General features: G+C 40.2%; 2 protein-coding genes across 12 annotated transcripts in view; both read left to right on the forward strand.

Annotated features, from left to right (window-relative positions):
* PPP3CB (protein phosphatase 3 catalytic subunit beta) overlaps positions 1 to 3060 on the forward strand; it is a 54282-nt gene extending 51222 nt beyond the window's left edge. For all 7 annotated transcript variants that reach the window (XM_032840482.1, XM_032840448.1, XM_032840456.1 and 4 more), the window contains one exon: positions 1440 to 3060. In XM_032840482.1, coding sequence (XP_032696373.1) covers positions 1440 to 1618 — 179 coding nt within the window. In that variant the 3' untranslated portion in view covers positions 1619 to 3060. The remainder of the gene's footprint in view (positions 1 to 1439) is intronic.
* Positions 3061 to 5317: 2257 nt separating this feature from the next.
* Positions 5318 to 22495, forward strand: part of LOC116856852 (annexin A7) — a 41177-nt gene continuing 23999 nt past the window's right edge. Inside the window, exons 1-6 of one of the 5 annotated variants that reach the window (XM_032840524.1) lie at positions 5318 to 5744; positions 9939 to 10181; positions 10459 to 10614; positions 11664 to 11788; positions 11988 to 12554; positions 12874 to 12967. In XM_032840524.1, the coding sequence (XP_032696415.1) occupies positions 9961 to 10181; positions 10459 to 10614; positions 11664 to 11788; positions 11988 to 12554; positions 12874 to 12967 (1163 nt within the window). In that variant the 5' untranslated portion in view covers positions 5318 to 5744; positions 9939 to 9960. Of the gene's footprint in view, positions 5745 to 9584; positions 10182 to 10458; positions 10615 to 11663; positions 11789 to 11987; positions 12555 to 12873; positions 12968 to 13303; positions 14418 to 19023; positions 19120 to 22495 lie in introns of those variants that run through there. The other 4 variants (XM_032840544.1, XM_032840511.1, XM_032840521.1 and 1 more) reach the window with 4 other exon arrangements.

The following is a 22495-nucleotide window of genomic DNA, read 5'->3' on the forward strand; positions in this document are numbered from 1 at the left end:
TACGATCAGAGTCCTTGCGCTGGGCAGAGATCTGTGGTGTGTGGGTGGGCATCAGAGAATGTCCTATGGGTGTGTTTTACTCCTAGTTTGCACAGCCCAAGATGAATCAGACTCACTGACTCATCAAGTTTAATAGTCACATTCCTTTTTTTTTTCTTTTCCTTTCTTTTCTTTTCCTTTTTTTTTTTTTTTAAATTACAAGGACCAATTTCCATAGTGATAATCTGGTTTTTCCCTTTTCTAGTATTATGTACAACCAGCATTTACCATTCCTGAATTCTTTAGAGTGCAGCATGTTATGCTATATTATTATAGCATTTGAAGTTGCAAAGAAAGGTCTATTCTACATTTTGCATGTTTCTATGCTATTTAGATAATTTTTTTTCCCAAATGAAACCCCCTCTAGGTATAGGTTTGAGTTGGTTTTTACTCGTTTTCAGTAATTCACCTGAGAGTACAGGAGCTGTCACTATGATTTTTATTTATTTTTTTGCTGTTTGGCCTAGAGTTTGCTGATAATATTTATTCATATATATCATATGTTGGCTTGATATAACATCGCTAAATGCTTTGCTGCCCCAACCATTTATTTGGTTCACATGCACAGACTTTGAGTCCCAGGAATTGCACATATTATAAAGCAACCAGATTATAACTAGTAGTATGGAAATCTTTTGTATATACAGTTTAATAGTAGAAAAAGCATCATTCCAGATGAAGTGAATGAGAAATTAAAACAATTGGAGGAGGATTGTCATTTATTTTGATTTGGGTTTCCAAAGAACATGCAGTGAATGGCCATTGAATTAAGGAAGACATTTCTTAAAAATATGAAACTGAATACTTTTTACTATCAGCCAAATACAGATCTAATTCCTGGAGGCATTTCCCACCTTTTTCATTTCATTCTGGTGGTGTTGGGGTGATGATACCTTGACCTCCAAGATAGTTCTGATCTGCTAAATTTTAACATACTTTGCCTCTTTCTCCTCCCAAGCCCTTGGTACAGATTTGTATGTCAAGGTTAACCTTGTTTAGCCTCCTCACTTGCCCTTACTCTTGTTGCTGCCTTACTGTGATAGTCACTGGTGATTTTAAGGTCTGAGGTAGGAGAAACTTGGTATAGTAGAAGTCAGACTGAGACCCTGAGACCATTGCCTGTAAGTTAATTTGGGGGTCAGGGAAGGGTTATTTTTGTGAATTCTCTTATAAAAAGCTATGCTAACACTTGTCATCTATGAAGCTATCGTGTTTATATTTAGGTTTAAAGATTTCACATTTTAAGGGGAAGTCTGGAATGGGGGTAGTATTCAGTTAAAATAAGATTTAAATATTGCTACATACAGCTAATTTCTTTCTTCTTAAAAATCATTAATTATGTTTTTGAAATCTCAGAAATGTTTTTCTATTACTGACTTTCAAATTTGCATTTTGTTAAGCAATACGAGGATTCTCTCCACCACATAGAATCTGCAGTTTTGAAGAGGCAAAGGGTTTGGATAGGATCAATGAGAGAATGCCACCCCGGAAAGATGCTGTACAGCAAGATGGTTTCAATTCCCTGAACACCGCACATGCCACTGAGAACCACGGGACTGGCAACCATAGTGCCCAGTGACCCACGGCTTCCCAGGGACTCTCACATCTCGGGCCCCAATGGACAGATCACCCCCAGGATCTGGAGGGGTCGGCCAAGCTGACTGTAAATGTCACAGTCCCTCTGGAGAAACCATTGTGCTTTTTGAGACCCCAGCCCCCTTCCTGGATGGAGGCTTGAGGGCCCTGGGACATGTGGTGATATCTGATAAGATTGAGTCATCGCTGCCAAGGTGGAGAGCAGTGAGCAAGGGGCTTGGGGCAATTTCCAGTGGAGGGCAACTATACCTCCATTTATGCTTGTGGTTCACACATTTAAGTTTACAAATGAGATTTCTTTTCCCCTCAGTAGAATTAGATTTTGTTTTTTAACCATGACTTCAAATGCAATCCTAAGAGCTAATGTGGACTTTTTTTCCCCCCCATGAAATGTCTTTAAAGGATGAATTAGCATGGTCTTAAAATACATTTCTGAGGTTACTAAGCTGTATTTTGAATTACGGGCAAAATGCTGAGAAAACCAGTTGGCATTTATACAAATGCTGACCTCAGGTCTATAGTTCTTAAATGTGGCTAATTCTGTAATATAGTCTTGGTATTTTTCAATCATGAATGCATAACCTATTTCTAGGCAGATACTCTTACTTGAACACAAATCCAAAAACTAATTTAGAATCTTTTTTGCCCAGATCTTTTGAAATTTACACCCCAGAGATTTAAGAAGAAAACCTCTAAATTTCAAAATTATGAAGAATTACAGAATTACTCATTTAAGGTACTTTAAAAGAAGTTTGTACATTGTCAAAGTAAATTTTAATTCAAATCATGTCTGTAAAACTTGACGTATTTTGTGTATGCATGTTTTCATTTTGCAAATATTTAATATATAGACCTATGATGTACAGGTACGACATGTATAGGTTACCTAGATGTTATGAGAAATTTTAGTTTATTGTGAGTACTCAAGTTGCTTAAATAGCCACCAGGGTGATTTGCTGCTGGCTTTCTATCATTTTTATGTTTTGATGCAAAGGAAATTTTAAAATGTTCTGGAAGTGTTTTTGATTAAGCAATGCAGCATAGAAGCAATGGTTCTGTTCAATCATTCAGATGTTAGTGGAAGCATAAAAGTCAAGATTGCATGTTGAACCTTTTCTTTTGATAGTTACAGAACTGCTTGGTTAAACTAAATGGAACCATGTGCTAATTTTTCCACAATTATTGACCTGTATTGATTGCCACTGTAGTTTGGTATTTCCCTTTACTTTGGTGGCCTGCTTCCCTCATGCCCTGGAATACAACTCAGAGCTCCAGGCAGCGGAACCATCTATTGTTTTGTTTGCCAGAAAGTGCACCCTGTATGGTCTCCTGTCTAAGTTGGAAATATTATGCATGTGCAGGACTATTCGAGTATTTTATAAACAGTAGCACACAATAAATTCCATGCATGGGCCGCTGCTCCTATCTCTGTGTTGGGTTTTATTTGGAACATGTAGTCTGATTTGATGTCATGCAAATCAGAAAATCCTGTTAATAGGTCTGGGATATAGCCTTCAGAGATTATCTCGTGGATGGTTCATGGTAATTTGATAAATTAAATTCTTGTCTTCATAAATTTTCTTTTTTTTTTAACTTTGGTTACATTTGTCTTACATAAGCATTAATAACTGAAAACTAGAGTACTTTGGGTGCCTATTATAGGCCTCCTAAATCTAATATTTAAAATCACTATTTCATTTAACTTTTAGTTGAAAGAAAATGTTACTGTGTAGAGTTTTATTATAGTAGTATTGGGAATTTATTGGGTGTTTTAACAATAAGAGAAAGAATATTCATGATACTGTATTTTCTTGCCTTCACATTCCTTTCTTTTCCATAATCAAAATAAGTATGAAATTTTGCAAATTGAGGGAAATTGGGATGTTGCTCAACATTTTGTAATATAATCATATAGTGACTTAACAGTTTTCAACAATAATTATAAAAGATGCACATTACAAAGCATTAATTTAATTTGAACTGTATATACTTGCCTTATTCCAGGTAGCAAACAGAACTCAAATTGTTGATTATTACAGCTTGCAGTTGCTGTATTATCAGCTTGCATACATAGCAGTCCTTGAACTATCCTTAAAGCTACTGTGCACTGCATACCTTTAAAGGTTCTTTTGGATGTTACTGTTTTATGAAAACTCTGCATCTCTAAATTAAGAGCTTAACTAGTATATCAGGTACCAGGAACTTCCTCAGACCTTAGGTCCATCACTGGGATTCTTGGGTAAACATAAAACATCATTAACAAACTAGAAGAATTATGGGTTGATGGTAAAGATTAAAAAGAAGAAGAAAGTGAGAGAAAGGAACAGAATGCTGAAAAGTGGTATACAGTAAGAGTGGTAGAAAAATCACCCAGTGCCTCACAGACCACTTCCTAATTGTTGAGTAAGAACCTCTTTCTAGTCCTTCTTCGTAACTGTGCACCATAGAAGTGTTTTTTAAGGTTTCACCATGAACCTTAGAAACATTTTAAGGCTTTTTTAAAAAATGTAACTTACGATGAAAGCAAACTGAAAAGTTCAGATCTTTCTAAATTGTAAATTTGAATGTCTACCAAAGCTAGTAGTAGTGATGGTAAAATATATAAATTAATATTCAGTTATCAATTTTTTCTATATATTATATCCCTTTATATTCAAAGATGACACTTCTGAGTTAGAAGAGACCATCTCTGACTTCCTATGCCTTCTGCAATTCAGCCATCATTCACAGAACTCACAACCTTTAAAAGTACTGCCAGTTACATTTGAAATAGGCCTGAAATCTTTGCTTAAAATTAATTACTCCTGTTTTACTCAGGATTTGTGCGTATTGCTACTGACTTTCTTTCCTCCACAGCTATTCTGAATAATATGTAATGTTTCATTGTATCCTTAACACTTAACTTCTACTTTCCCTGTGTGTAGTTGATTTCTACAGTTTGGGGTTCCTTTAGAATCCATCCTCTGCATCTATTCATATGTAAATTTTTGATTTGCCACATTCCAGGACCTCAAATTGACTGTAAGTTGTTGTGTTCCCCAGTTTGCTGATGTTCACAGAGGCAGGTAAGTGACATAGCTAGGACCAGATATAAAGACCAGAAAGTCAGGTCTTGCAGTTGTGTAGGACCACTGCCCTGATAATTTGGGGTAGACTCTGGAGCTTGATAAGTGAAAAGGAGCTTGGAATGTGTAATCAGGTTCCCTGGATCAGCATTCATTGTAGGAAGGAATAAGATGTTTGAATTGATTCTTTTATATTTTCTGTTCCTAGAAATTGTGCATTTTTAGGCAATAATATTTTGGTTTTGTTTACTCTATTCCTCTCTTTATTCCTCTTTTGAAATAAGTAAGTGAAGTGTGCCTGATGACATTTACTCAGAAAGTATCTTGCTCTCCTTTCAGAGAAAGTGAATTTTACAAATTAATTGTTTCCCCTACAATTGATTTCCTTCTGTACCATTAAATGACCATTTGTATTCTTCTATCTTAGATATTATATTTTGTTTAAGCCCAGATTGATCATTGTTGAGTTGTGTTTGAGCAGTGTTTGTTACACTCAAAGGGACTTTGGGCTTGGGTTAACTCATCCTGGGTCTGGATTGACATCCAGAACTCCAGGAATTCTGTTGATCTGAGCTAGTGACTACCTTGCCAACCAAATAATGACTTCTGAACTAATCCCAGGATTTTTGTTTTTGTTTTGTTTTAATTTTTTTTTTTCTCTGACTCTCTGGACTGAGAGCAGAAATGCTGCCTTAGTGAGAGAGGTTCAGGAAGCGACAGGTTTCATCTTTCCTTAGCCTGCCTGGCCTTTGGTGAGTTTGGGATTGTTGACAGAGTTCTTAGCCTTCTTGGCAGAGAAGGAAGGTCAGAAGGAGAGAAGTCCACGGGCAGAAGGCCAGGTCTCTCCTTACCTCGTTAGGGATAGCGTTGTCTGTCTGGTTGGCAGGACACACTGAATCACAGAGACTCAGCATTTCAGCAGTTTGCAAAGGGAAGTGATATGAAGGGACAGCTGCAAGTCAGCCACAACCTAGATAGGAGGAGGTGAAGCATTTACTTCACTTGGAAGAAAGAGAGAAGGAAGGAAGCCGAGGGCTTAGCAGGGTAAGTTACTTTTCCATCAAACCATCTGCTTACTTAGTTTATAGTTGAGTAAAACATTTATCACCCCAGGGAGTGTTAATCACTGATTAAGCAGCCGAATGTGCTTAATAATAACAATATTCTTAATATATTCCTCCTTTTTCTCTTTCCCAGCTCCTTATAGGATCCCCCAATGACTAGAATCATTTCCCCTTTCCCTACCTCCCCAAAGGGTGAATTAGAGAAAATCAAATGGTCCTAACTGGTTTGGGTGAAACTTGAAGCTTTTGGTGATGAAGGACAAAAATGGGAGACCTGGTCTGGGAATAGGCTAATATTGGAGGGAATTTGGAAATGAAAGATAAGAGTTTTTCTAGACTGTGCAGACTGTCTCCTCTTTAGTCCTTAGTGTTGGTGTTTTCTGTCTTACGGGAATAAATTAGAGCCCAAGTTATTGGGGATGGCTAGAAAAAAAGTTGAAGTGATTCCTTGTAGGTGAGGATCTCTGGAAAATTCTGAAAGCTTATTATATATAATTCCTTCCAGCTTTCCCCTGTTTTATCTGTTTTTTTTGCCTTCATTTCTCTCAGTCCTGTTCCCTCCCCTCAAACTTGGAGGATCCTGGGGCTTATTGCAGGAAAGTTAGAACCAGGGAAGCTGGGTCTGGTCCTAGGGTACACAAACTCAGACATGAACCTCATGTAGATACAAATGCACCTTCTTACCTTACCTTACTCTACCTTCTTCCCAGAAGTTTAGTTCATTTGTATCATTAACCTTCTCTAGACACAGAGGAAACTATCAAGGATTCATCACCACCACTCCTCCCCAAACTGATCCCTGCACTTCCCAGCCAGTTCAGCCAACCCCCAGAGAGCCAAGAGTTAATCTTCCATTGGAGAAAGACATCTTTGGAAAGGCAGATTAAGTTAGGAAGTACATTTCTGGTCTTAATTGGCTTCCATTGCAGCACAAAGGCTAGTTGAACATCAGGAATATATATTTATTATTACTCCTGGGATTTTAGACTCTTGATCTACCTCAAATCAAAGATAATTTTTCTCTATATCTTTCAAGAAAGATGAATCCATTCTTTCAAGTTTCAAGAAGGTATCTTGCCTAAAGAGGCCGGGTAGCTAGAGCAGAGGAATGCTTTTCAAGTTGCAGTGATTTTGGAAATTGGATGAGTATGTGTAGTGATTAAAAATGGAAAGAAGGGGCACCTGGGTGACTTTGTCAGTTGAACATTCAACTCTTAATTTCAGCTCAGGTCATGATCTTGGGGTTACAAGATTGAGCTTCAAGTTGGGCTCTGCACTGAGTGTGGGGTCTGCTCAAAATTCTCTCCCTCTCCCTTTGCCCCTCCCTGGCTGCTCTACAGGCTTGCTCTCTTAAAAATATAGATAGATAGATAGATAGATAGATAGATAGATAGAATAGATAGATAAGTGAAATAAAGTGTATATTTTTTGAAAGTGGAGGAAGAGTCAGGTCAGTTGTTGGAAATGGGGTACTCAGGTGTGAAGGCATCCTTTAGTAAAGGGACATGACCCTTAAATCTTAAAATAATCTATCACCTTGAGGTCTAATTTCTTCTGTATTGGCGAGAATGTAGATGATATATGCAGATGAGCTTAGCTATTCCTGTTCTGTAGACTCTGAAAACATCCATTTATCTGTGGGATGAGGGGAGAGATTACAGGGGTATAGTGAGAGGATGAGAGAGAAGTACAAAGGAAAATACAGATTAGTTCCCTCATTAAGTAAGGACAACAGTTTGCAAGAGCCATGTTGTAAAATAATAGATTTTTTTAAAGTTTTCATTTTAATTCCAGTTAGTTAACATACAGTGTTATATTAGTTTCAGGTGTACTGGGTGATTCTGGGAAGTTTTTGTTTGTTCTGCCACTTACACCTCAGCTGAATGATGATTCTTGGGAGTTTTTTCCCTTACGGATCTGGTCCAGAAGGATTAAATGTCAGACTATTTTTGGAACAAAACCTGATCCCTGATTTGTACTTTAATAGTTACCTTATTCACAATAAAACCAATCACTGTTAGCATTTTTATCCTCTGCCATTTTCCTGTCCTTAGAGGCAGTTAATCTGAGGGTTAATAATTTTTTAGCTTCCCCGAGATGCCTGGGTGGCTGAGTTGGTTAAGTGTCTGCCTTGTGGTTATGATTTCAGGGTCCTGGGACTGAGTCCTGCATTGGGCTCCTTGCTCAGCGGGGAGCCTGCTTCTTCTGCCTACCGCTCCCTCTGCTTGGGCAGGCACTTGCACGCACACTATCTTTCTCTGACAAATAAAATCTCTTTAAAAATTATTTTTTAGCTTCTCAATCTCTACAGATACCTTTTTTTATTTTTTAATTGAGGTGAAATTCACATAACATAAAATTAATCCTTTTAAAATGAGCATGTTATGTCATACATTCACATTGTTACGCAACCACGACTTCTATCTAGTTCCAAAACATTTTCACCATCCCAAAAGAAAAACCTATAACCATTTAACAGTTACTCCCCATCGCTCCCTCTTCCATCTAGCTCCTGGCAGCCGTGAATCTGCTTTCTCTTTGGATTTACCTTTTCTCAATATTTCATATAAATGGAATCATGTATGATCTTTTGTGTCTGGCTTTCAGTTAGCATAATGTTTTTGAGGTTCACCCACATTATAGCATATTATCAGCACTTCATTTCTTTTGATGGTGTCCTATCCGAGAAATTGCCAAATCCATATTATGACACTTTTCCCTATGTGTTCTTCTAAAACTTTATAGTTTTAGTTCTTCCATTGATGTCATACTTAATAACCAAACTCATACCATCCTATTTCATTAATTCCTAGAGTGTTCCCATCTACAGTTCTGTGCTCATGCTCTTCTCTGTGCTTAGAATTCCTTTTTCTGTCTCCATTTATTCAAAGTATTACCATCATTAATGGGTCTGTTCTGACTGCTCTATGCTTTATAAAGTCGTCTACAGCTAACTAACTGAGGAGACTCTTTCCTTCTGATCTGCTTTAGTTTCACTTTTCTTACAGGATTTATATACTGCCTTATATTATAATTTACATTTGATCCCTCTTTAAGACATTTACATATTAAGTATATTTTGCATATGTTTCCATTATAATATTTTATAAATGATTATATGTGTTTAGCAATAAATATTTTTTGAATGAATGGATGTTTTTATTTTTCCCAATATAGTTCCTTTTGTTTACTCATTCCTTTGGGAAGGAATGGGAGAAGACGAGGCTGGAAAGGAGAATATCAGAGTTCCTCCTAGGTAGTGGGTAGATAATGGGATTAGTTCTACTTTAAAGCTCAGTTCTTTAGGAAATTTTCCTCATAATTTGCATAACTTGCTTTGACTACATAAATCTTAGTATTGTGGTGCTGATTTTGTATTGCATTTAATTTCTACTTCTGGGTTGAGTGCTTAAAAATGTGATGATAGGTCTTCTAAAATGAATGTTTTATTTCCCTAGCTAGGTGAGGTTGACTGATTCTCCAAATAGTTGGTAGTTTTGAACAACCAAAATTTCTGTTGCTTTTTCCTCCCTTAAGTTGATTTTTTCAATGCATTAATAATATATGAATATATTCTTAGTATTCAAGAGTCAAATATTACAGATAAGTCTAAAGTTCCTTTTGATTAACCCAGTTCCTATCCCATTACTTCTTTCCCTCTGAGTTAATCATTGTTATTGGGTTGGTTGGTTTGTTTGTTTTTAAGATTTTATTTATTTATTTGAGAGAGAGAGAAAGCATGAGAGGAGAGAGGTCAGCGGGAGAAGCAGACTCGCTGCTGAGCAGGGAGCCCAATGTGGAACTTGATCCCAGGACTCCAGGATCATGAACTGAGCCGAAAGCAGTCGCTTAACCAACTGAGCCACCCAGGCGCCCCTGTTACTGGTTTTTTATGAGCCCTGCCAGACCTTTTTCTATGCATTTACTTATATACATAGTTTATATTTCATATAGAACTTCATATGTGATACATATATAATTATGTTGATATACAATTATTTTCCTCCTGTTTTTTATAACTGCCTGTGATGATCAATCATCAGTAGATCCTAAGTAAATCTTACTGATAGCTAGGTCTGAGAGACTGTAATGAAAATTGAAAGGTCAAACATATGAAAACACATTGTACTTGTCTAGCTTGCAAAATTTCCTTCTATATCTGTTCTACATATAGTCCCAGGTATCAGTGGACAGCCATGGCTCCAAGATCCCGGCAACGAAGGCACAAGAAACCCCCTTCATCGGTGACTCCCATGGTTGTGACCCCACCCACAGTTGTGACCTCTGTGCCTCTGACCCTCTCAAAACCTGACCCTAGCATTGATGCACTTGGCTTCTTCTCCTTGGAGAATAATGTTCCTGGCCTATCCCAGCTAATCCTTCAAAAGCTAAACATGAAAAGCTATGAAGAATACAAGTGAGTTTCTAGCTCTGTGGAAGAATAATACATTATCTCTGGGAGAAGTGATTTCAGAAAGCAAGAAGGGAATAGAACTTGGGGAATATGGAGCATTTACAATGAGGGAGTTTCTCATCCTGACTTTTGCAAGTTTTATTACTATAGAAGAAATATAATATGCTCATGTGAGAAATAGTGGGAATAGATGGAAATATATAGGAGGCAAGGTATAGGTCATGAATGATTCTGGAGATACTCTTTTTCCTATTGCCACTTCTCCATGCCATTTCTGCAGGTTGGTGCTAGATGGGGGTGCTTCTGTATCAGGCTTTGGATTTCGATGCCTTCGAGAAATGTTCCAGAAGATGGAGGACACATTCCAATTCTGTGCTCACTGTAGAGCTCTTCCTAGTGGCCTTTCAGACTCCAAGGTCCTGCGGCAGTGCAAGAGGTGACTAGTTGGGGGCTAATAGGAAAGTCATCCAGAAATTATCCTATTCTAAGACTTCATTGCAGGAGGAAAGGTCTAAGAGTTTTCAGAATAACTTTGGGCTCACTCCTCATTTTGTGGGATCCGGACCACAGAAAAATTAGAAAAGGACTGGGCTCCTGTTTATTTTGGGTATTATGGGGAAGTCAGACAATGGTACAGTAGTCCCCCTTATGCGCAGTTTCAAGTTCTACGGTTTCAGTTACGCGTGGTCAACCACAGTCTGGAAGCAGATGACCTCCTCTGGCTATTGTCACAAAGTTAATAGTGTAATGCTGAGTCACAGCACCTATATCATTCACCTCACTTCATCTTACCATGTTGAAGGCATTTTAGGCATTTTATCATCTCACATCACAAGAAGAAGGGTCAGTATAGTACAATAAGATACTTTGAGAGAAAGACCACATTCATATAACATTTATTGTAGTATAATTGTTTTATTATGTTATTGTCATTAATCTTTTACTGTGCCTAATTTATAAACTTTATCATAGGTATGTATATGCAGGAAAATACATAGAATATATAGGGTTGGTACTATCCATAAGTTCAGGCATCCACTGGAGTCTTAGAACATTTTCCCTGTGGAGAAGGGAATAATCTGTATAATCTACTGTATAATTTTCTCCACTTCCCTCCTCTTGAGTATTGAATGGGTAAGATCCTGTCGGTTCTGGGAAGGTTGGGGTTGAGCCACACCTGTGATAAAAGGGCAGCTGCAAACTCCTAATGTTTTTTTTTTTCTGTCAGGGATGTAAAAAGTGAGTTGTTCCAGATACAGACTGAGGTGTACTCTGACCCAAGAGAATAATTACATTCCTAGTCTCTCATGCCTCCTCTGCCAAATGTAATCTCCAAAATTGGTGCATCAGCTCTAACTCCTCTCCATAACTTTCCTACTCAGTGATCTTTCTTCCTAGATACAGGAAGTGTCAATTCCCTTCCCTAGACATCCCCCAATCACCTTTGAGGCATAGGAACATCTATTTCTGGGGCTAATCTTTCAGGTGCAGAAATGTCTATTACTGTGGTCCAGAGTGCCAGAAGTCAGACTGGCCAGAGCACAGGAAGGTTTGTCAAGAGCTGCGTCTGGTAGCTGTGGACCGTCTCATGGAATGGCTTCTAGTCACAGGTGAAGTGGTGGTGCTAGAGAACTCTGCCATAGCAGTCATAGTTGGTTGTACTTGGAAAAAGATATGAAAGCATGTTGTTATGGGGGAAACATGAGAAACTCAGTGGGGCAGTCCTGGTCACAAGTAGGAAGAGTAAATTTTGGAAAGAATATTGAAGCCAGGAAAGGATTAGGTCACTCTTATCCCTTCTTTCTACAGGTGCTTTTGTCCTACCTTCAGGACCTTGGCCATGTGTGGCTGAAGTTGTACAGGGCTGGGATACCTGGTTTTCTATGCGGCATTTACAGCTAGAAGCTACACTGGATGCTGTACTAGGTAGTCATGCCATGAACACCCTGTGGGCCAACGTAGGACGTCCAAGGCCAGACCCAGATGTCCTGCAGGGCTCTTTGAAGCGGCTGCTGACAGATGCCCTATCACGGCCCTTGACACTGGGCCTTGGGCTTCGGGCCTTGGGGATAGATATTGGGAAGACTGGGGGAAGCACAGTGCATGTGGTTGGTGCTTCCCATGTGGAGACATTCCTCACACGCCCTGGGGACTATGATGAGCTTGGCTACATGTTTCCTGGACACCTAGGCCTCCGTGTGATCATGGTGGGTATAGACGTATCTGCTGACTTTACACAGAGCACCTCAACTTCCCCCCTGGAACCTGGCACAGTTCAACTTAGTGGCCATAGGGGCCTCTATCATGACTTCTGGGAGGAACAGGTAGAGACTGGACAGATAGCCCATCCAGATTTGGTGGTGGCATTCCATCCAGGTAAGAGTCATTCAGGGGAATACTGGTTGGCTTTTCAGGGAATTTTCCATCCTGATTCTTATATCTCCTCTATTTGGAACCCCATTCATTTGGTCAGATTAAACATACTATGATGACAACCTTGGTTGATCATTAGCCATACGTGCTATACCTTGGTTCAGAATTTTCCATTGCAGAACCTGGGGTGGATGGTGGTGGTAAATGAGCACTGGAGGTGAGCAAGGTGAAGGGAGGGGTGGACACAAAAAAGTAAATTGCTTAGGGTCTACCTCAGCCTTTCTCCTCTCTATACCCATTTCTGTTATTTTTTTCCCCATAGGTTTCCATGCTTCCCCAGATTTGATGGAGGCTTGGCTGCCCACCCTCCTGCTGCTTCGTGATTATGAGATCCCTACATTGATCACTGTTTACAGGTTCCAACCTCTTCCTATTTGTGATACCTCCCTCCCTCACTCATACCTCTCTCTGTATAGATGAGCTCATTTCTCTCCCCCTTCCTCATCTTCTGTCTTCTGGTGAGGATTTTCTTCTTTTCTAATCCCCTTGGAACCAAGTCCTATGCTAGTTAATCAGGTACTGAGTGAGACATTTGGGAGAGAAGGATACCCTGGCCTGTCTAGCCTTAGGTAATTTGGGGGATTACTGAGTCCAGAAGTATCAAGTTCTGAGGAATTTCTCTCCTATGTCTCTCAGGATTAGCAGAGCAATTTCTTTTTTCCTCTCTCTTTTTTAAAATCTGTCTCCTATAGCCATCAGGAGTTGGCGGCTTCTTTGCAGATTCTGGTGGACCTGGATACACACATCACTGCCTATGGAGCTAATCCTTTCGCGTCCCTCAAACCTGAACAGGTCTATTCCAACCCCAACAAGCAACCAGTATACTGCAGTGCCTACTATATCATGTTTCTTGGAAGTTCCTGCCAGCTGGATAGGAGGCAACTGGAAAAGAAAGTAGATGGTGGGGTTTAAATAGCTGAGGCAGATCCTGAGTGGACTTTTAGAAAATTGGAAGGTTGTGATGAAAGTACCCTGCTGACGTCAGGTTGTTGCCAACCTTGAAATCCACTATATTTTAAACCTTGGCAACTTGTCTAGGTAAAGAGTCTAAGCTGAATGGGAGTTCCTATATGATTTGACTCTTTTCTAAGAGATTAGCCACAAGTAGCTTCCAGAGACAGGATTCTAGATTTAATGTGTGGCAAGAAGCCCTAGTATCTCTCCAGAGCCTAGAATTCCTGACATTTTCCTTTGTGAGAAAGTTGTACCTTTTGACTTGAATCAGAGGCTGCCAAGGAAAAGAATGGCACCTTCTTTTTTCTGGAAAAAGACTTTCTTATCCAGCAATCTGGGCTGAAAAATGGAGAGGTGTTAATGACTTGAAGTGGTATGAGAATAGGCAATAGAGATGTGGCCGGGAACATGGGAGAGGTTGTGAGGATTGGCATATTGTTCTATTTCCTGGCTTTTTCTAAGTAAATATCTTATTTTCTTCTTGCTTGGGGCCTTCTAGCCCTAGAGCAGCTTTTTGCCTTGTGTTGTATTTAAATATTCCAGGGTAGGAGCACCTGGGTGTGCAGTCATTGTTGAGTTTCTCACTCTTGAGCATAAACTCTGCTCTGGTCACAATTTCAGGGTCATGGGATTGATCCCTGCATTGGGCTCCATGCTCAGGGAGAATCTGCTTGATATTCTCTCTCCCTCTCCCTCTACCCCTGCCGCTTGTACTCTCTAAAATAAATAAATCTTTCAAAAAATTAAAAGTAAATATCCCAGGGTCTATTGGACTTTAGTTGAATAAACTGGAGTTATTTGTTATTACCTAGTTTATACCACAATAAACTCAGTTTGGGGCTTCTTAAGTTACTTGTTTTGTCCTATGTCCTATTCACTGGCAAGTATTACTTGTCCTCAAGACTGGAGGTTTCTCTCTTGCCAAAGGAGTGATTAACACCAGCTCTCTGTTTGGGCCTGCTACTCTGCCACATCATATCTCATGCCATCCTTCTCCTACCACATTCTCAAAATTAGGATATTCCTTAAGTATTCGTTCCTACAGCCTTGCCATGACCTCAGCCTCCCATCCCTAACCTTAACACACACATACATTCTTATTGCCCAGTCTGATAGGGGTAATGTTAGAATTCATGTGTTCTGGGGTACCTGGGTGGTTCAATTGGTTAAATGTCTGACTGTTGATTTTGGCTCAGGTCATGATCTCAGGGTTGTGGGATTGAGCCCCATGTTGGGTTCTACACTGGGCATGGAGCCTACCTTAAAAAAAAAAAAAAAAGAGAGAGTTAAGTAAAAATGTTTGCAAAGTTGGAGGACTCACACATTTCAATTGCAAAGTTTACTACAAAACAATGGTAATCAAGACAGTGTGGTACTTGCCTAGGATAGACCTATAGATCAATGACATCAAATTGATATGCAAGAAATAAATTGAGAAGCAAGAAATAACATTTATGCACAATTGATTTTTGACAAGAGTAATAAAACAACTCAATGGGAAAAGAACAGACTTTTTAACAGCTGGTGCTGGAACAACAGGATTCCACATGCAAAAGGAGGAAGTTGAACCCTAAGTTCTAACTAAGAATTTCTTCTTAGTTAGAGAACTGAGTTCTCTCAATGGCAACTGAAAAATTTATAGCATACTAACCAACTAACTGATGTTAACATCAGTTACTTAGTTGGTTAGTTGAAGTTGGTTTTCAATTCAGTGAAATTATAATATTAAAAAGTTTATCCTGGGGTGCCTGGGTGGCTCAGTCATTAAGCATCTAAGCATCTAACTAACTAGTCAGTAACTAACTCCAGTCCAACTGAAGTTGGATTCCCCCCCCGCAACACACACACAACACACAAAAATTAACTCAAAATGGATCAAAGACCTAAAACTATTCAACTCGTAGATGAAAACATAAAGGTAAATCTGTGTGGTAAAGCTGGATTGGGCAATGGTTTATTAAATATGATATCAAACCTACAAGCAACCAAAATAAAAATAGATAAATTAGACTTTATCAAATTTAAAAACTATTGAAAGGACACCATCAAGAAAGTTAAAAGAATGTAAGAAAATATTAGTAAACCACACATCTGATAATGGACTTATATCCAGAATATATATTAAAGAACAGTCACAACTTAACAATAAAAGAACAAAAAATCCAGTTACAAAATAGGCAAATATTTGGATAGTTCCCCAAAGAAGATATACAAATGATCAATAAGCACATGAAAAGGTGCTTAACATCTTTAGTCATCAGGAAATAAAAGTCAAAACAATAATGAAACAGCACTTCATCCATTAAAACAATGATAATTAAAAAGAGAAGTTTTGGTGATGTAAAGCAATTTAACCCTCATACACTCTTGGTGGGGATATAAAATGATGCAGCCATTTTGGAATACAGTCTGGCAGTTACTCAAGAAGTTAAACATTGAGTTACCATTTGATCCAGCCATTATCCTCCTTGGTATGTCCCATGAGAAATGAAACCATGTACACAAATGATCATAGCTGCATTATTCACAATAGTCAACAAATAAAAACCCAAATATCCATCAACTTATGAATGGGTAAATAAAATGTAGTATATCCATGTAATGAAATATTGGCCTTAGAAAGGAATTACTGATTCAAGCTACAACATGGATGAACCTTGAAAACATGTTTGTGGATGTTCATGTTAAGTGGAAGAAGTCACAAACACCACATAATATATGAATACATTTATATGAAATGTCTAGAATAGACAAATCTATGAAGCCAAAGTAGATTAGTGGCAGCATATGGATGAGGGGGATGAGGGAATTGAGGTAATGGGTTAAGGGTGTGGTTTTATTTTGGAGGTAATGTAAATGTTCTAAAATTTATTCTGGTGGTGATATAGCTCTGAATATATTAAAAACCCTTGACTTGTACTGAGTGGACTAGATCTTCATAAAGCTGTTACTAAAAAAAATTTTTTTTTAAACTTAGTGTAGGTAAGGGTGCCTGGGTGGCTCAGTTGATTAAGTGTCCAAGTCTTGATTTTGGCTCAGGTCATGATCTCAGGGTTGTGGATTGACCTTGGGCTCTTTGCTGGGCAGAGTGTGCTTGAGGTGCTCTCTCCCTTCTCTTTCTGCCCCTCCCCCCTGGGGGGGGGGAAATCTTAGAAACTGTAAAAATGGAGAATATTGGCTAAGCATTTAATGCAATGCCTAGCACATAGTTCATACTTAATAAATGGTACCTATTGTTAAATCCATACCATTTTAATTTTACACAGCAACATAAACCTTGAGCTGGCATACTGTGTAAGTATTGATTTGATGATGGAAAAACCAATTGGATGTGTCATGGTTCAGACAAGATAATGTGGGTGCCAGATAAGGTAATAGTGTTAGGTCCGTGGTCAAAGGAACGAGACTGATACAAAGTGAAGGTCAAGCAAAGCTTTATTTCGTGCCAAGCATCGAGAATCAAACCAACCGTTTGGGGCCGCCTTTACAGAGAGCAGGACCCCGCCACCCCCCAGCTTCACAGACTAACTTTTATAGAGCAAAGGCCATGTGGTTGAGCCTGGCCACACACAGGTGGCCAATGAGATTGCAACACACAGAGAAAGCTGCACAGTCATGCTAGGTCACACACGGGTGGCCAATTGAATTACAATTCACCCCATAGTAGCTATTTGAACTAGCCTATCACCTTGGTCAGAATTGGCGCCCAAAAGTTGCCCAAAAGGTGGGGCCCACACTCCTTGGTAGCTAGGGAGACAGTATGCGTGCTCCACTGATTGGATGTCTCCACCTGGCCTGACTCATCCCCCCATTCGGGCTCTGTTGTCTCCACCTGACCTGACCCGCCCTTGTATTTGGGCTCTGTTATCAGGGACTGGTCGACCAGTAGAATGCTACGGTTTCCCCGACTTGCTTTTAAGTAAGTTCCCCTGGGGGGGCGGGGCAGGGTCAGTTTAAGTTTTACTGCATAAGCAACAAAATGGCTGTTCAACCGAGATGAAGCCGCCCTGGCTAAATAGGCCCTTAAAATAGTAGGAGGCATGGAAAGGGAAGGGGTAATTTCTAACAAGTAAATTGTGACATTTTATAGAAAAAGCATGAAAGTAAAGTCTATAGGGTTTGGTTATTGATTATGATGGGTGAAGTGTTCTATCTCTCAGAATCAGATTAGGAGAGAGAAACCACACAGTAACAAGTGACACAAAATTTCCAATTTAGTCAGCTGGTGGTGAGAGTACATAAAAGTTGAAATGCCTACCTTCGTGCTAACTGCTGAGAAATCTAAGACGGCTTCTTCCCTTAAAGTGCTTCCAATTTAATAGAAGAAGACTGACTTAAGGGAAATAAATTTCTTAACTAAGCAAATGAAAAAAATCAGCATTTTAAAAAACCATTAAAAATCCTGTAGGATAGTACTAAATTGGATTCTGACATGCTCATCTCAGCAGGTCTATCAGAGTCATTTTTCCTCCAGTATTAGATATAGCCCTGCTTATTGGATCGCCAGATCAACTGTTGGCTTGGGTTTTGCCGGCCATTCATTTGGGGGAATAATTTTTCTAGAGAATAAATTGGTCTATGTCATTCCCTTGATTCAACTTCTCCAGTACCTTCCCACTGGAACCTGAATAAAATCCAAATTCCTGGCCCACCCTCATGAGGAAGCTTTTGAGTAGAAAAGCATGTAGAATGACAAGTTGATGGTTCTCAGACTTAAGTGTGCTAGAACCACCCGGAAGATTTGTTAAACAAAGTGCTTAGCTCCACCCCAGAGTTTGAGTCAGTAGATTTAAGGTGGAGCCCCAAATCTGCATTTCTATCAAGTTTCCTAGTCAAATTGCTGCTACTTGTATGAGGACCATACTTTGAGAACCACTGTAAAAGCTTAACTGGTTTTTGCTCTGAAATAACCTTTCTTAATAAGTTTAAGATACTGGTCTGAGCCCCTGAAATGACCTCAGACGTTTAATGCTAGTGTTTGTGTCAGATGTTAGGGCTCTAGTGTAAGGGAACCTAGAATCACCCAACAACCCGTCCGGAGTGGTTTTGATTTATAATGCATCTCGAGTTCTGACTGTCTAGGATCCCAGTAAGTTTTCATTCATTTCATAGGGATCTAACAAGAGACACGGTCTTTATCTCAGGGAGGACAGTACTTCAGAGGCCGAGAGGCTGCACCTGGCCTTGATGGTGCGCGGCCCTTAACCGCCCGTCACAGAGAGGGCTGCGGGATTCCTTAAAACCGCTGTGACTTGAGAGAGCCCTAAAGGGATTAGGGATGGTCCCTGGGGCCGAGAAATATGATAAAACTGGCGGGTCCAGCAGAAGGGAGCGTCTCCTCCCGCAGGTGAAGCGGCGAGGTACGAACGGTGCCTAAGCAGGAGCCGGGCGGAGCTGGGTGCCGCCCCCTCCAGCTGCAAGGGCGTTCCCAGTTGCCGCAGTGATCCTAACGGGCTCGGGCGGAGGCCCCTGGCGCTCCGCCTCCCCGGGCCCTCCCCCGGCTCCATCTTGCTGGCGACCAGAGTTGGGCTGTGACGCTGCTCTCTCGGGTCAGGTGAGGAACGGCGCCCCCTACCCTTTGTGTGCCCCTTTCCTGGGTCACCTCGCTCATGCCAGCTCTGAGGTGCGCCCTCCGGGAGATGGCGGAGCCCGGCGAGTGTCCCCGCGGTAAGGGTTCCGTGGAGGTGCCTGCGGGCCTCCGAGGCGGCGGCGTCTCCGCGTGCGGGTCTCAGGATCCTGGCTCCCCTCGCGGGGGCTTTCCGGCGAAGGCGCACGCGTTGGGGTAGACGAGGCGACCGGCCTCTGTGCCACTCCGATGCTGGATGCTCGATGTTCGGAGAACAGAGGGAGCAGTGACACCCCGCGCGCAGGCAGGTGGACCACAGGTGGACCACAGGTGGAGGGACTGAGGCCAGAGGATGGCCGTGCTGAAGTGACCTCGAGGAAGGCTGAGTAGGGAAACCAGCAAGGAGCAACGAAAGCTGTCTGGCTGGTACTAGATTTTCCGGTGACACAGCAAATTTTGGGAAATTTGACCTGTGCTTCACTAGGCCTGGGACAGAATGCCTAAGCCTAAAATTGTACGTTGCCTCAAGTTTATAGTTCTTGAAGCTGTTCTAGGAAATAGCATTCCAGATTTGGTTCCTCTTCCCTGAACAGCCGCAGAAGTGTGCTGATAGCAGACCGTCTGTCCTGAGCGAACACTTCCTATACAACGTGAGGTGGCCGATGTCCACCATGAAAGTGACGGAAATGAGAAGTCCTAACTACCTTTAAACTCCCTAGTATCTTCTGTCTGATAGGAAGCTGATCTGATAATATGATAATTAATTAGAGTATAATGAATTACGTCTCAGGCATAGAAGGAGTTTCAAGCACTAGATGGCAGGGAGAAGAGGGAATTTTGGCCACTCCAAATTTAAGCTGCTTTTTAGTCCTCACTGGCAATGGCTGACTACGCTGTCCCTTAATAGTTTTTTATCCAAAGACCCTTTATGACTGATTTAAATCGGCCTTCCCCACCAAGAAGCAGGTTTTGGGAAATTGTAGTAGCTCCTGTTGGCCTTTTTCATTTGCCCTTTCTGTTTCGTATTTGTTTCATAGATCTGCGATAGCTGCCTCTTGTGTTCCTGGGCTTCCTGCCATCTTCAGACTCCTATAGTGAGACCCACCCTTTTAGTAGCTGACTCATTGGGTGGAGATGGTTTGGAGAACCAAGAATGATTTCTAGTCTTTTAAAAAGTAGTCACGGATGGAGAATGTTAAAAAGAATATATAAGCTTTTGTTTGCCAGTATAGTCTTATTACTCCTTGGTCAAAATGAGTAATTTATTGAGTCACCCTGGAATTTATTTTTTTGCAAAAGCATTTTAAATCTACCTTTTGAATAGGTGATACATGCACAACTCCAAAAGGGCTAAAAGTACATTGAAAATTGATTTTCCTTCTCAGTATATGCCTCAGCTGCCTCCTTGGAGGCAGCTACAGTTTTCTACCTTTTTGAGGATACCTTCAGAGATATTCTTCTATACATACAAGCAAATAAATGTATTTTCTGCACTTAAAATTTGCAGTTGATGCAGTTTTTACCTTGCCTTTTTCCCCTACTTATTGTGGTTTAGAGATAGTTTCATGTATGAGTTAAAAAATACGATTCATAGACCAGGAACATCAGCATCACCTGGAAGAATCTCCTATCCCATCTCAGAAATGAAGCAGAATTTGGATTTTTAACAAGATCCCCAAGTTATTCACATACACATTAAAGTTGAAGAAGTTAAAAAAAAAAAAGTTGAAGAAGTACTGTTTTGTCTAGTACGTTGTTCAAAGAAGTGAGAGAGAGATTTGAGCTTGATAAGTCAGGGAAGGGGAGTGAGCCCAGGTGTGAGGGCCAAGTCAGTAACAGTGGCTGAAGCAAAGGCATGTTGGGAATGGTTCAAGTGGTAGAGATTTCACATTGGAGGTTAGGTATTGTTAAGAGATAAAGTGAGTAGATAAATTGGAGCCAGTACTAAGAAGACCTGAATGACAGTTCTGTGAATTTTCATGTGATACTCCAGCAGCAGTCTTTGAGGAGTTTTGACTTGAAGAGTGATATACTGAGGGAGGAGCATTTCAGGAAAATTTTAAGTGTGAGAGTATATGTAAGGACATAAATAAAAACGTAATTTTAGTGAAATAAGTACCAAGTGATGAACACCTGGTCTAAGGATATGACCACGAGAACAGGAAGAGTAGAAGAGGCATTTCAAAGGAAAAAGAAAAACATTGGGTTATTTACTGTACTTAGTAATACATAATTTAAATAGTGGTACTAATAACCGGATTTTTTCCCCCAGGTTTTTGTTCAAATCCCAGTCAGCCAGCATACATACGGTATTAGTTTCAGGTGTAGACTTTAGTGATTCATCACAACACCGTGTGCTTATCACAAGGGCCATTCTCAACACCCATCACCTGTTTAACACCCCACCCCCCCGCCCAGTAAGCATCACTTTGTTCTCTATAGTTGAGTCTGTTTTTTGGTTAGAGGATATTAAGAGTGATCTGGCGGGGGAAAAAAATGAGTATTTAATTCCACACCAATACTGAAGGTCTCCTAGCTGGCTTCTATCTTAATATAGTCCTCATTCTTTTTTCATGATTGTCCATCTTACAATTATATCCCACCTTTGCGTTGCACATGGTAGTGTTCAACTTCCCCGCCAATGTATCCATCACCTTTAAAAACAGTTTAAACCTTTGATCATCCTTTAACTCTCCAATCTTAGTACAGTGTTTTAAGGTAGATGCTAAAAAAATGATTATTTGACTTTATGTAGGTATATTTGCCAGGAATACTGTATCTGATCACCAGTAGTTTTTTTAAGATATGGTCAGGCTCTGAACGGGTATTGTTTTGAATGTTTGTTTTTTCCCCTCTATTTATTTGCATTGTTTTAGGTTAGTGGTATTTTCTTCAAATGCAAAAGGCATTTACACACATACATATGTATGTATATATTTGTGGCTTTTTGCTTCACCCTGGCTGCATTTGTTTTACATGGGCTGTGTTTTATTTATTTTAATTTAAATTCAATTAATTAACATATAGTATATTATTAGTTTCAGAAGTAGAGGTTAGTGATTCATCAGTTGTGTATAACACCCAGTGCTCCTCACATCACCAGGTACCCCATCCCGCTCCCCTCCTCCCCTCTAGCAACCCTCACTTTATTTCCTATGATTAAGTGTCTCATGGTTTGTATGAGCTATCTTTTTTTTTTTTAAAGATTTTATTTATTTATTTGACAGACAGAGATCACAAGTAGGCAGAGAGAGAGGAGGAAGCAGGCTCCCCGCTGAGCAGAGAGCCAGATGCGGGGCTCGATCCCAGGACCCTGAGATCATGACCTGAGCGGAAGGCAGAGGCTTTAACCCACTGAGCCACC

This window comes from Lontra canadensis, unplaced genomic scaffold (genome assembly GCF_010015895.1).
Source record: "Lontra canadensis isolate GAN:19392208 unplaced genomic scaffold, GSC_riverotter_1.0 scaffold3, whole genome shotgun sequence".
NCBI lineage: Eukaryota > Metazoa > Chordata > Mammalia > Carnivora > Mustelidae > Lontra > Lontra canadensis.